This window comes from Saimiri boliviensis, chromosome 2 (genome assembly GCF_048565385.1).
Source record: "Saimiri boliviensis isolate mSaiBol1 chromosome 2, mSaiBol1.pri, whole genome shotgun sequence".
NCBI classification, from domain to species: Eukaryota; Metazoa; Chordata; class Mammalia; order Primates; family Cebidae; genus Saimiri; species Saimiri boliviensis.
Window position 1 is genome coordinate 199,899,343 of NC_133450.1, and position 15,681 is coordinate 199,915,023.

The window sequence follows — 15,681 nt, forward strand, 5'->3', positions numbered from 1 at the left end:
AAGCAAGAAAACCAACTTCTGAACTGGCCCAGAGACAGAGCTACTGCTGACAAAAACAGAGTTTCCATTGCTTTTTGTCTTTATAAATGGATATATTTAAGTAGAGAGAGAATCTACTTCACTCATGGGAAATCTGAATGTGAACTAATCAGGTATTTATGTTGGTCATAGCGAAAAGAGTATGCTGTTTACTCATGTGTTCAGCAAACATTCATTATTTGCTTGTTCCAAGGACAGAATTATCAGAGGGGCTGGAGGTCTTCGGGCAAAATGGGGAACATAAGACCCAGTACCCACTCACCTCAAGGCGATGAGCATGTTCATAGTATAGACAAGACAGTGAGTGATGTGTGTGTGTTTGTAGTAGAGAGGGGTGGCTTTCAAACTGAGCCATGGTAACATTTCAACAGGTAGAGAAGACTTAAGGCAGGGTACATTAGTTTTCCAAGAGCTACTGTAACAAGTGACCACCAACTGTGTGGATTAAAACAATGGAAATGCATTCTCTCACAGTCAGTTCTGGAAGCTAGAAATCTGAAATCAAGGTGTTGGCAGAGCTGTGTTCCCTCTGAAGGCACAAGACAGGGATCCTTCTTTGCCTCTTTCTGACTCTTGATGGCTCCCAGGGTTCTTTGACACCACTTGGCTCATAGCTGCATCACTTGCATCTTTGTCTCCATCTTCATGTGGCTTCTTCCCTGTGTGTAGCTCTTTGTGCCCTCCATTCTTCTTATAAGAACACCAGTCATTGGATTCAGGGCCCTAATGTAGTGTGGCCTTAACTGATTGCATCTGCAAAGACCCTATGTCCCAATAAAGTCTCATTTTGAGGTTCCAGGTAGACTTAAGTTTAATGGGGGACACTCTTCAACCCACTACACAAGGGAAGAGACAATTTAATAAACCATGGAGGTCAGTGTCAGCAAGATGTGTTTGCAGAATGGCATTAGACATTTCCAAGGTCCTGAAGAGAATGGGAAGCATACCAGAGAAGTATGTTCTGGCCAAAGTACAAAGCGCTTGGATACTAACGTCGAAGTTGGAACTTCAGTCAGTAAACAGACAGGAAGCCAGGACAAATTCTGGTCAGGTTACTGATGAGACACTTATTGAATACTAATTTAGCAAAGGTTGAAGCAAAGGAGTGGTAGACCCATTGCATTCAGGAAATAGGAATTCAAGTCAGATCAACATTTGGTGAAACTGGCCATGATTTGATGAGTTTAGCTAGGGAAAAATTAAGCCCTGAACTTTTGTTTCAAGGATGAAGTCAGTGGTAGGACTTTGGTATGTTTTCATTCATGCAACAAATATTTATTGAATGCCCACTAAATGCCAGCATTGTTTTGTTTTTGGGTTTTTTAAGGTGATTTTTTATTATTTTTATGTACAGAAAACTCTACAGTGTACATTTAACTCAATTTAGTGGCAAGTTTTTTAGCCTCTGGTTTTTACAGCTTAGCAATGCAAGCCGGAGATTTTGGACCAAGGACCTTGCCTTCTCAGTGATGAGGGATCTTTTCCTATCTGTCATTGAAATTGGTCCTGATGACTTCCACCAGCTTAGCCAAAGCTCCTTTGTCTTCCAAGTAAACCTGTGTGAAGGCAACAGTAGTGCAGATCTCCCTGTGGACTGGACAGCCCAGTTTGGCCATCCTACCTTGATAATAACAGTTGGGGACTCCTTTTTTAGGACACAGGGCAAGCAGGAAGACAGCCAGCTCTCTGGGATCCACATCATGTGCAGTTACAATCAGCTGAACTTTCTTGTTCTCTATGGAAGTGATAACAGTATTTACCCCTGCTGGAAGGACAGGTGGCCTTTTCATGGGGACATTCCCTTCGCTGGCAGCTTTCTTCTCAACCAGGCCAACAGTCTTTTCTTCTTCTCTTGCTTTGCCTCTAGCCAGCTTAAGCAGTCGAATAGCTGTTAGGGGTCCAAGTCCCGGGTGAGCTGGTTAATCACAGGAGGCAGTTTTAGCTGCTTATACGGTAGCCCTTTACCACTATATCCAGATGTAGCTGGGACCTGTGACAAAGGAACTAAGGTCCCTTTGGGGCTGGGGGTTCTGTCTTATGCCAGCCTTCTTAAGCCTTTTTCTCAAACAGGGGATTCACCACTCTCTTGGCCTCCTGCTTGTTCATGACAGAGGAGCCAAGGCCATCTTCTTCCCCTTGGCCTTTTTTTCTATTGGGATCTTGGCTCTAGCATTGTTTTAAGCTGTAGGGATACAGCCATGAAGAAACAGTCAAGGTTTGCACATTGAAGGAATTTGAACTTGAATGAGAAGAGAGACAAAAAAGGTGAATAAATAGTTACATGGGGATATTTCTATTGATCACCATTGGAAGCACAATGTTTCATGCATAGATTTGCCCTTATGTATGATGAACCTTGCACATCCATAGTGAGCCTTAAAAACTGGCCACAGATTTTAGGGATGAAACACAGTTTTGCTAAATATTTACGTTATAATTTTGGAGCCATACAATCACTGCTATGAGTGTTGAACTGGTGTATTAAAGTTTCTGTTTCATAATACGTAGACAAATGCAGAATTTAACTGAATCTTGCAAGTGGGAGCCTTTGGAATAGAAGTAATCTCCCTTAATTTATCTGATCAGTATCATATTTCTTGAGATTTCAAAGTCTACAGTGAGATTGCCAATCTTTAATTTTATTCAGTGAAATTACATGTTTCCTTTAAATTTCCCCAAATACCTCTGCCTGATAGAATTAGAGGTACAATTTCCAGTTCCTTCTAGCTTGAGGATGGCAGCCTGGCTAACATCAAAACCTCTTACTTCCTACCAGGAACTGTTTTGCTTGTGTTTATGTGTGTCTGTTTATGGCTATGTTTGGGGATGATTGATACTTTAAAAATAAGGTTCTGGCCAGGTGCAGTGGCTCATGCCTGTAATCCCAGCACTTTGGGAGGCCAAGGCAGGGCGATCACGAAGTCAAGAGATCAAGACCATCCTGGCCAACATGGTGAAACCCCGTCTCTACTAAAAATATAAAAATTAGCTGAGTGTGGTGGCACACGCCTGTAGTCCCAGCTACTCGGGAGGCTGAGGCAGGAGAACTGCTTGAACCCGGGAGGCAGAGGTTGCAGTGAGCCAAGATTGCGCCACTGCCCTCCATCCTGGCGATGGAGCAAGACTCTGTCTCAAAAAAAAATAAATAAATAAGGTTCTTTTCTTAATGAGTTTCTCTAACACTCAGCCTTTGTCACTGCTTTGCTTTGGTGCAAAGAGGGACTCAGTCCTCTAACATACCAATTTGCACTCAGAGTTTAGGTGGAGTGAAGAATTTCCAATCTCTTTGCTTCATTTAGACTTTGCATGTTCTGGGAAGGAAACCCACCTATGTTTTGGTCTGCCTTTCAGAAAAGATTTTTGCTTGATAAATCTTGGCTCTGCAGTGGTATGGTTTCTCACTGATTTGAGCAGAAACGAACCCTCTGTATTGCAACTCTGCAGAATTTTCCACTCACCTCCATCGAGGCTTGACAGCGTGCTGGTCTCAGCTCTTGTTGCACCTTAGTACACATGTGCTACAATGTGACATTACTCTCGGGCCCAACCTCTTCGGTTTTATGTCCTGCTGCAGCACCAAGCATCTTTTGAGTAGGAGGAGATGAGAGACACAATCCATCTTGTAGTTGAACTGGAGAAGTCATAATATTTTTGCAGCCAGTGCTAGAAGCTGAGTCACAATGAGTGTGATTCAGGCCTTGAGTTTTCACCCAAGGTAATTTTGAGAGGTGTGAAGTCAGAAAGACCCACAGTTGTCACTGCCCCCTTAGAAAAAGCCCTGAGCACAGAGCTTCTGTAACCAAGGCAGAGCCCAGTCTATAACTGGAAACATTCCAGTTTTTAACTTTTATGTCCTTCATTTGCCTCAAGAATGAATGACCTCATTCAGAAAACACTGTCAGTCATTTGCCCAACTTTTAAAGTCTGTCTTTTTTATTTTTATCTTGGTCATGTTTACCATGTGTTTAGAAAGGGAGAAAAGCTAACTTTTTTCTAAAATTAATATCTTAGTTAAAAACTCGTATAATTAAAGCCGGGCGTGGTGGCTCTCGCCTGTAATCCCAGCACTTTGGGAGGCCGAGGCGGGTGGATCACGAGGTCAAGAGATCGAGACCATCCTGGTCAACATGGTGAAACCCCGTTTCTACTAAAAATACAAAAAATTAGCTGGGCATGGTGGCACGTGCCTGTAATCCCAGCTACTCAGAAGGCTGAGGCAGGAGAATTGCCTGAACCCAGGAGGCGGAGGTTGCAGTGAGCCAAGATCGCGCCATTGCACTCCAGCCTGGGTAACAAGAGCGAAACTCCATATCAAAAAAAAAAAAAAAAAAAAAAAAAACAACTCGTATAATTAGGAGATTTGTTACACTGGCAATGTCTTAGTTTGGAAATGGCAAGTCCCAGATTTCAGACTAAATTAAGCAGGGACTTAACCCTTCCTCAAATGCAGAAGATGCTTGAAAGACATTCAGATGAAAGGGTTACCTTAGAAATTTGTAGCTTTTGCATTTTTTAAATACTATGAATGAAAGGCTTATAAGCACACAAATACAGACTGGAGAGATCTTATCAGGGGTGCAGGAGGGGTGCCCTGGCAGAGCTCAGACCTGTGCTCCCAGGTCACAGCTTTGTGCTGAACCAGAGGTGTGACTTTGAGGAAGTAGCTTGATTGATCAGTTCTCAGTTTCCACATCAACAAACTGAAGAAAATAGAACTGACTTTGCAGGGTATTATGAGAATAAAAAGTTATATCAAGGGCAGAACACCTAATGGTGCTTGAACTATATGAGCACTTAATAGATTTCAGTGGTGTTACATTAATCATTGCGTGAACTTCAGGGTGTTATTCTGACTGTTCATGACTTTGTGTAAAATTCACATGGACACACACAGTGAAATTGGAAACTGCAAAGAAAACTAACCAAAGTGGTAGAGGAATTGAAAAGGAGACTCATAAGAAAAGTTTGAAAGAACTGATTACTGATGGTGGAGAAGTGAAGACTGGAGAGTCACTGAATGACTGTTTTTGAGGTGTGTGGGACATCATTATATGGAAAATGATACCCAGCTGTTCTTCGTCTCTGCAGAGGTCAGTGGAACCAAGGCAGGCAGGACAGGGCAAAACCAAAGAATGAAAGTAGAAGCAGTAGAGATGACAGCATATAAATCAGGAACAAATGTAGAGAGAGCAAAGGGGATGCAGCCCCAAGGAAGATGCCAGTAAGGTTCACGTCAACACTTCCCATGAACTTATACGATCTAAAGGCATATCCCCAGCGTGGGGGGAATTTCCCCTGATTGAGCCTGCTGTCCCCATCTCTTGCTGTTGACGTCAGCTTGTTCATGGGTTCTGTCCATGAGTACCTTACCCAGAGTAGTTGCAGTTAATGCCTGGCACTTTGCTTAGAGCAGTGGTTCTGAACTGGGGTCATTCTTGCTTCCCCAGAGTGTATTAGTCTGTAGGCTTTTGGTTGTCACTGCTGGAGAGAAGGGGTGCATTTGACACCTAGTGGGTGGAGGCCAGGGCTATTGCTGAACATCCGGCAATGCACAGGCTGGCTCCCCACAGCAAAGAATTATCCCGTTCCAAAATTTCAATAATGCTACTTTTTAGAAACCTTGGGTTACAGGAATAGAATATCCTAGCATGAGCTCCTTTAAGATTTACTAGTTTATGCCAAAGCATTTTTTTCTTCGTTTACACCAAACCATACAACTGAATGGTTAGAGGGACCTAAACAGTTGCTATTCTAAAAAAATGTGTGGATTACATTATAATCATGTGTTTCTTAGCTGTCTGCTATACTTGGGTTTAAAAATATTTATATTTCTAAATAAGCAACTGATTCTTTGTATAGGGAAAATAACATACATTAAAGCTCCAGGGAGTATGTTGCAGACACCACCTTCTACACTTCCTCTGCCCAGGGTTTTGCTGGCCGATTAATCGCTGCATTCAGAGACTCCCAAGGCAGTGACTGCCATGCAATCAGAGTGTTGTGGTTGAGACTAAGGCATGACATTGGGTGGGGAAAATTCCCTAGGGCCCGCACACCGCCCAAAAATAAAGGCGGGGGGATTCCAAGAGTTAGTTGCCTCAGCACACAACGTACCGATGCTCTGGAAACGTTGCTATTCAGTGACTCTGGGAATAAATCATGCTTTCTTGACTTAATAATACATTGCTGTTTCTAAATAATATAAGTATATGTTGTGTGCGTCCATTTGTAAACTTTCCTAGTCTTCTGAAATCCAGACACAGCATGAAAACACACGCTATATTTGATTCTTGCATAAATAGCACAGATTTTAATTTTATCCCAGTTATGGATATCTGGCGCGTGCGCTGATACTCTGGGCAGACTGGTGTGAAATTTAATTTGAGCAGTTAAACACAAGGGTAAGAGAGTGCAAAATAAACAAGCACACGCATTTCCAGCCCTACAGCATTTGGTATGTTAACGGGAAAAGCACCCAAATCCTCTCTCTCTTTTATTTTTTCCCCTCTGACAATCAGATTACAGACTGTCTAAAAAGGCACAAATCCTCCACGTCTCCCGCGCAACCCCACCTCCCCCGAATGTTGCCTGCAGTCATTTCATTTGTGAGCTCTTCATAGTTGGAATTTTAGTGAATGAAAATGTACAGGTTTGCTTTCAGACTTGGTATTAGATGAGAAAACCCCTTAGTTTCAAAACAAGGGAAGAGTCTCTGAGAATACCTCAGAAGGGGAAATGAGAATGGAATTGGAAATAGTGAGAAATAACAGATTTACAGTTAAGCAGATCTTGTTTCGTGTCTTTGGTTTGCCAACTGCAATGTCTGTGACCTTTGGAGAGTTACTTAAAGATTCTGTTGCCCATTTGTACTTATTTGTAAAAATGGGAGTAACTCCAGCCTCATAAAGTTGCTGATAGAGCACATAGGTGCCTGGTGAAATGTCAGTTTCTTTGCCTCTTGAAAATGTCTCTAGGTCCAGCCTCAATTACACTTGCTGAGGAAGGAAGGCATGTTACTGGTTGTTGTCAGTGATCATTAATGTTGGTAAAAATCACAGCTACTTCTATTCCTCCCCCTTGCCTTAATCACCTCCATTCAGGAATTAGCCAAGCACCTACTAGCCTGCCCCACCTCTATTTGTAGGTCATTCTGGGTATTAAGTACTGAAAGAGCTTTTGGTCTTAAAAACACCCAGTTGTTCCCAAGGAATATGTTGTTTGGGGGTTAGGGGAGGGGCAGTGTGCATGTCTGTCAGTTCAAGGAACCAGATCCATTAGGAATAGCAAGGCTGGGTGAGATTCTTCTTATATTCCAAAGAAAAAACATCTGCTTTGCCATCAGTAAAAATTCCCATCTTTCCATCCAATTTGTTTCCACAGAAGAGCGCGTTGTCCCCATCGAAGTTTGCCGGTCCAAACTGTCCAAATACTTGCAGGGAGTAGTCTTCCGCTGTGATAAGTGTACCTTCACCTGCTCCAGTGATGAGAGCCTCCAGCAACATATAGAAAAGCACAATGAACTGAAACCTTACAAATGCCAGCTCTGCTACTATGAGACCAAGCACACGGAGGAACTGGACAGCCACCTTCGGGATGAGCATAAGGTACTTGCCAGGACTTCCTGCCTCCCGCCTCAGCACGCTCGTGGGGAGGGGCCAAGGGGGAGACATCACTGCATTTAGTCACGCCCACTGTGTACCAGATGGAGATATGAACTCAAAGAGTTTTTAAAGTAAGGTCTGGTTTCTTCTATTACAAAAGAAATAAAAGGTCATTTTTTAAAATTGAAATACAGGTTGGGTGAAAGGGCAATCATCCATAATTCTACCACACCAGTCCAAATGCTGAACGTTTCTCACCTCTCTTCTATACCCACTTTCATTTTTTCTACATAATTGTGATTATACTTTACATAAAACATTATACCTTGCATTTTTTAAGCTTATTCTAAAAGAAGTATTTTACTGTATTATATGAAATGTTAATAGATTTTAAATCACAAGGTTTGGCAGTTTCTGTAAAGGACCAGAGAGTAAATATTTTAGGCTTTGCAGACCTAAAATGTAGTCTTTATGGCAATTAAGAAAGCAGCCATGGGTCATGTCGCTCAAGTCCAGGAGTTCAAGACCAGCCTGGGCAACATGGCAAAACCCCGTCTCTACAAAAAATACAAAAAATTAGCCAGGTGTGGTGTCATGCACCTGTGGTCCCAACTACTTGGGAGGCTGAGGAGAAAGCATCACCTGAGCCTGAGAGGTGGTGGTTGCAGTGAGCTGAGATAGTGGCAGTACAGAGTGGACCCTGTCAGAAGAAAGAAAGCAGCCACAGACAATACATAAATGAACCAATATGGCTGTGTTCCAATAAAAGTTTATTTACGAAAACAGGCAACAGGCTGTGGGCCCATAGTTTCCAGCCCCTATTTTGATAGATTTACCTCTGTGTTTCTCAGTTGTGTAGGTGGTTTCTAATATTTTTCTAACTACAAAGATTTTTCAAGGCATTACCCAGTATGTGTGAACAGTAAAAGAATTGTAAAATACATGTTTCAGGGGAGAAGGAGACTCAAGAACAAATAAATTAATAGAGGCCATAAAAGAGGATTTGTGAAAAAAAAGTTCTCTTCCAGAGGTTTGCTTATCAGAGGGGTAGAAATCACACAGGATGGCTTCCTCACTCTGCGCAGGGATCATCTGGCACCTCATGAACTGAGATGATCATTTCTGGTTTTGTGTATTACCTTGAGTATGGGAGGAGCTGTAATTAGTATTTGCTTAATGACAAGAGCCCATCAAAATGCTTTTTAATTAGCCAACAAGTCCAAAATATCTATTGAGTGTTTACTGAAGGCACAGGGAGAAGCACAGTTCATACTGTCTGTTTTTCCCTTGCCCTGTGTCCTCATCAGTGGAAATACAGTCCTTCTCTGGCCTTACAAACCCACATTATAAAGAGTTTAGTCTGAATCATCTGCACCCGTGGGTTAGAATTGTTCTGTGGGGTGCTGAGAGAGAAGGCTGAGCTTTGTCACCTGTCTACAATGGAACAGTTTAATGGTAACTTATCTGCATTGGAATGCATTTATTTTCCCATGTGTCTGCCCGAAAAAATGAAGCAAAGAGGAAAAGCCTAAATTACCTCACTTAAAGTTTTTGTATCCTTTTTTATTCAAACTTTTTGGGTATTTCTTCCCCAAACTTAAGGATAAATTACTCATCTCTCTCAAACCAAGCTTTCTATAATTATTCACATGTATCTTATTTATATAACTACCGCAGACCTTTTTATTACAGTGTTTAAGCCTCCAGGCTGATACTTAAAGACAGAACAAATCAGGAAGATAGATTCTTCCCTAGTTGTTGCACGGTAGCTTGTAAATCACTGGGGAAATCCAGAAAAGGTTAGGAACCGTAACAGACATGGAACCAGAGGGTTCCTCAACAGTGGATGGAAGGCCAAGGCTTTGAGGTGTGGGTCATGGAAATGAGTTCCTCAGGCACATAGGGCCCAATTAAGAGTTTTTGAACCAAAAAGATCTGAGTTTTAATCTTGTTTCCACCATTTACTGTGCATACTTCAACAAGTTATGTAAATTTCTGGGTCTGTTTTTCAGTTCATAAATGGGAATTGTTTCACCTTTCTCTGAAGTTTTGTAAGGTTAAATGAAGTTCTGTATTTCCCCCACTTCGAGACCCAGTACATTAGAATATTTGTTAATTGAATTGTGTTAAAATATAGTAATAGTTGTGCCTATTATGATAGCAGTTATGTTCCCAAAGACCTAAAACATATTGTAAAATCACTGATTATAGTTTGCATCTTAGATACAGTCGGTTTTTAAAAAAATTTATTTATTTTACTTTAGCTGCATACTATATCTGGCATTTCTCCCCATGTTATCCCTCCCCACCCTCCCGTCCCTCCCCATGCCCTGCTGTCTCACCCCTACCCCCCCACCAACTGTCCTCAGTATGTGATGCTCCTCTCCCTCAGTCCACATGTTCTCGTTGTTCAACACCCAGCTATGGTGTTTGGCTTTCTGTTCTTCTGTCAGTTTTCTGAGAATGATGGTTTCCAGATTCCTCCAAGTCTCTACAAAGGACACGAACTCATCGTTTTTTATGGCTGGGTAGTATTCCACGGTGTATATGTACCACATTTTCTTTGTCCAGTCTATCATTGATGGGCATTTGGGTTGGTTCCAGGTCTTTGCTATTGTACACAGGGCTGCAGTGAACATACATGTGCATGTGTCTTTTAGTAGAACGATTTATAGTTCTTTGGGTATATACCCAGTAGTCGGATTGCTGGATCAAATGGAATTTCTATTTGTAGATCCTTGAGAAATCACCACACTGTCTTCTACAATGGTTGAACTAATTTACACTCCCACCAACTGTGTAAGAGACACACAGTCTTTTTTTAAAAATTATTTTTTCATAGATTATTGGGAGACAAGCAGTATTTGGTTACATGAGTAAGTTCTTAAGTGGTGATTTGTGAGATTTTGGTGCACCCATCACCTGAGCAGTATACACTGCACCCTATTTGTAGTCTTTTATCCCTCATCCCCCTTCCTCCCAAGTCCCCAGAGTCCATTGTAGTATTCTTATGCCTTTGCATCCTGATAGCTTAGGTCCCACATATCAGTGAGAACATACAATATTTGGTTTTCCATTCTTGAGTTACTTCACTTAGAATAATAGTCTCTGCCCAGGTTCAATAGCTCACACCTATAATCCCAGCACTTTGGGAGGCCGAGGCAGGCAGATCACAAGGTCAGGAGATTGAGACCAGTCAGGGCAACATGGTGAAACTTGTCTCTACTAAAACTACAAAAAGTAGCCTGGCATGGTGGTGGGTGCCTGTAATCCCAACCACTCAGGAAGCTGAGACAGGAGAATTGCTTGAACCCAGGAAGTGGAGGTTGCAGTGAGCCGAGATTGTGCCACTGCACTCCAGCCTGGGTGACAGAGGGAGTCTCCATCTCTAAAAAAAAAAAAAGAAGAAGAAGAATAGTCTCCAACTTTATCCATCTCACTGCACATGCTGTTAATTCATTCCTTTTTAAGGCTGAGTAGTATTCCATCATATATATATACCACAGTTTCTTTATCCACTCATTGACTGATGGGCATTTGGGTTGGTTCCATGATTTTGCAATTGTGAATTGTGCTGCTATAAACATGCGTGTGCAAGTATGTTTTTCGAATAATGACTTCTTTTCCTCTGGGTAGATACCCAATAGTGGGATTGCTGCATCAAGTGGTAGTTCTAGTTTTAGTTCTTTAAGGACGCTCCACGTGGTTTTCCATAGTGGTTGTACTAGTTTATATTCCCACCAGCAGTGTAGAAGTGTTCCCTGTTCATCGCATCTGTGCCAGTATCTGCTGTTTTTTTATATTTTGATTATGGCCATTCTTGCAGGAGTGAGATGATATCGCATTGTGGTTTTGATTTGCATTTCCCTGATCATTAGTGATGTTGAGCATTTTTAAATATGTTTGTTGGCCACTTGTATCTCCTTTTGAAAACTGTCTATTCATGTCCTTAGCCTACTTTTTGATGGGATTGTTTGTTTTTTTCTTACCGATTTGTTTGTTAGTTCATTGTAGATTCTGATATTAGTCCTTTGTCAGATGGATAGATTGTGAAGATCTCTCCCATTCTGTGGGTTGTCTGTTTACTCTGCTGACTGTTCTTTTTGCAGTGCAAAAGCTTTTTAATTTAATTAAGTCCCAACTATTTATCTTTGTTTTTATTGCATTTGCTTTCAGGATGTTGGTCATGAAATTCTTGCCTAAGCCAATGTCTAGAAGGGGTTTCCAGTGTCATCTTCTTGAATTTTTATAGTTTCAGGTCTTAGATTTAAGTCCCTAATCCATCTTGAGTTTATTTTTGTATAAGGTGAGAGATGAGGATCCAGTTTTATTCTCCTACATGTGACTTGCCAATTATCCCAGCACCATTTGTTGAAAAGAGTGTCCTATCTGCACTTTATGTTTTGTTTGCTTTGCTGAGGATCAATTAGCTATAAGTATTTGGGTATATTTCTCAGTTCTCTATTCTATTCCATTGGTCTATGTGCCTATATTTATACCAGTACTATGCTGTTTTGGTTACTATGGCCTTATAGTACAGTTTGAAATCAAGTAGTGTGGTTATAGTAGTCTGCTTTCACACCGCTGCTGATAAAGACATACACAATACTGAGTAATTTACAAAAGAAAGAGGTTTATTTGGACTTACAGTTCCACATGGCCGAGGGAGCCTCACAATCATGGCAGAAGACAAGGAGAAGTCTTGTGGCACAAGGAGAAGTCTTGTGCAAGTCCTGGCACAGGCGCAAAGAGAAGGAGGAAACGCAAAAGCGGAAACCCCTGATAAACCATTAGATCTCATGAGACTTATCCACTATCATGAGAACAGTATGGGAGAAAGTGCCCCTATGATTCCATTATCTCCCACCGGGTCCCTCCCACAACACATGGGAATTATGGGAGTACAATTCAAGATGAGATTTGGGCGGGGACACAGAGCTATACCATATCAATGATGCCTCCAGCATTGTTATTTTTGCTTACTCTTGCTTTGGCTATGCAGGCTCTTTTTGGTTCCATATGAACTTTAGAATTGTGTTTTTCTAATTCTGTGAAGAATGATGATGGTATTTTGATGCACACTGCAGTGAATTTGTAGATTGCTTTTGGCAGTATGATCATTTTCGCAATGTTGATTCTACCCATCCACGTGCATGGGATGTGTTTTCATTTGCTTGTGTCATCTGTGATTTCTTTCAGCAGTGTTTTGTAGTTTGCCTTGTAGAGGTCTTTTACCTCCTTTGTTAGGTATATTCCTAAGTATTTTACTTTTTCTGCAACTATTGTAAAAAAGGTTGAGTTCTTGACTTGATTCTCTGCTGGTCACTGTTGGTGTATAGAAGAGCTATTGATTTGTGTACATTAATCTGGTATCCAGAAAGTTTACTGAATTCTTTTATCAGTTCTAGGAGATTTCTGGAGGAGTCCTTAGGGTTTTTTAAGTAAATGATCATATAATCAGCAAACAGTGACAGTTTGACTTCCTCTTTATCGATTTGGATGCCCTTTCTTTCTTTCTCTTGCCTGATTGCTCTGGCTAGGACTCCCAGTGCTATGTTGAAGAGGAGTGGTGGGAGTGGCCATCCTTGTCTTCTTCCAGTTCTCAGAGGGAGTGCTTTCAATTTTTCTCCTTTCAGTATTATGTTGGCTGTGAGTTTGTCATAGGTGACTTTTATTACATTGAGGTATATGTCCCTTGTATGCCAATTTTGCTGAGAGTTTTAATCTTAAAACAATGCTGGATTTTGTCAAATGCTTTTTCCGCATCTATTGAGATAATCATGTCATTTTTGTTTTTAATTCTGTTTATATGGTATATCACATTTATTGACTTGTGTATGTTAAACCATCCCTGCATCCCTGGTATGAAACCCACTTGATCATGGTGGATTATCTTTTTGATATGTCATCGAATTTGTTAGCTAGTATTTTTTTAAGGATTTTAGCATCTGTGTTCATCAGGGGTATCAGTCTATAGAGTTTCTTTTTTTCTTATGGGTTACATCCTTTCCTGGTTTTGGTATCAGGGTGATGCTGGCTTCATAGAATGAGTTTGGAAATGTTCCCTCTTTCACTATCTTGTGGAATAGCGTCAAAAGGAGTGATATCAATTCTTCTTTGAGTACCAATTCTGGTAGAATTCTGCTGTGAATCTGACAGGTCCTGGAATTTTTTTTTTGTTGGTAATTTTTAAATTACCATTTTAATCTTACTACTTTTTATTGGTCTGTTCAGGGTATCTAATTTTTCCTGATTTAAGCTAGGAGGGTTGTATTTTTCCAGGAATTTGTCCATCTCTTCTAGGTTTTTTACTTTATTTGTGTAAAGGTAGCCTTGAATGATCTTTTGTATTTCCGTGGTGTCAGTTGTAATATCTCCCATTTCATTTCTTAATGAAGTTATTTGGATTTTCTATCTTCTTTGTTAATGGTATGTCAATTTTATTTATCTTTTCAAAGAACCAGCTTTTGTTTCATTTATCTTTTATACTGTTTTTTGTTTGTTTCCATTTCATTTAGTTCTGTTCTAATCTTGGTTATTTCCTTTCCTCTGCTTGGTTTGGGCTTGGTTTGTTCTTGTTTCTCTAGTTCCTTGAGTTGTGACCTTAGAATGTCAATTTGTGCTCTTCTTGATATAGGTGTTTAGGACTCTGAGCTTTCCTCTTAGCACTGCCTTTACTGTGTCCCAGAAGTTTTGATAGCTTGTGTCATCACTGTCGTTCAGTTCAAAGAATTTTTTATTTTCATCTTGATTTTGTTTTTGACCCAATGCTCATTCAGGAGCTGGTTATTTAATTTCCATGATTTGCATAGTTTTGAAGGTTGCTTTTTGGAGTTGATTTCCAGTTTTATTCCACTGTGGTCTAAGAGAGTGCTTGATATAATTTCAATTTTCTTAATTTATTGAAGCTCATTTTGTGGCCTATCATATGGTCTACCTTGGAGAAGGTTTCATGCACTGTGAATAGAATGTGTATTCTGTGGTTGTTGGATGGAATGGTCTGTGTATATCTGTTAAACCCATTTGTTCCATAGTATAGTTTAAATTCATTGTTCTTTTCTTGATTTTCTGTTTTGATGACCTGTCTAGTGTGGTCAGTGGAGTATTGAAGTCGCCCACTATTACAGTGTTGCTGTCTGTCTCATTTCTTAGCTTAGACACATCTTTGATGTAATATTTTCACTACGCCATATGATGTTCTTTAATTTTTTTCTCTTCCTCATGGTTGACCAGCTTATTAAGTCCAATGAGCACCTAATTGAGGCTAAAGAATTGGCATTTTCAACATGCCTAATGATTCTTATGTTTGTCTCAATTGTTAGGTTTATGAGACTCATGCGCATTACTGAGATAGCAGCACTTTTTCCCCTCATTTTCTGATCTTTTTTCCCTACCTGATGAGTGCAAAATGCAATTTGAATTTTTGAAATAATTCTCCAAACACTGTTTTGTAAATAAAGATGGCAGTGCTATTGAAACTGAATTTGTGGCTGACAGACAGTGGAATTACATGCTGTCTAAAAATTGTCATTTGTTGGGGGAAGATATGCAAACACCTGATTTCAGCATTCATGAGAGAGGTATAGGGATGTCAGTACACAATGTACTAAAGAGAAGTATGCTGACAATTCAAATACAAAAGTCAAGGGCCATAGGGCTAAAACAAGAAACTAAAGGCATGAGAATTGGAAAGGAAAAATTACAACTTTTTATTTATAGACAATGTAATTTTTATAGGTAGAAAATCCACAGAATCTACAAAAAAGCTACAAGAACATGAATGAGTTTAGCAGGGTTCCAAGATACAAAATCAATATACAAAAATCAGTTATCTTTCTGTATACTAGTAATGGGCAACCTGAAAATGAAATTTTTAAAACATCAATTTCATGTACAATAACATCAAAAGAAAAAAGTTTTAAGAATACATTTAACATGAGAATTATACACTGAAAACTACAATGTTGCTGAGAGAAATTTATAAAACTAAATTAATGCAATATAATGTTTATAAATTAGAAGACCCAATATTGATCATTCT

At 40.2% G+C, this 15,681-nt stretch overlaps 1 protein-coding gene across 7 annotated transcripts in view; it reads left to right on the plus strand.

Annotated features, from left to right (window-relative positions):
- ZNF462 (zinc finger protein 462) overlaps window positions 1-15,681 on the plus strand; it is a 155,520-nt gene that overhangs the window by 117,796 nt on the left and 22,043 nt on the right. For all 7 annotated transcript variants that reach the window (XM_010335992.2, XM_010335993.2, XM_003925254.4 and 4 more), the window contains exon 10: window positions 7,420-7,643. In XM_010335992.2, the coding sequence (XP_010334294.1) occupies window positions 7,420-7,643 (224 nt within the window). The remainder of the gene's footprint in view (window positions 1-7,419; window positions 7,644-15,681) is intronic.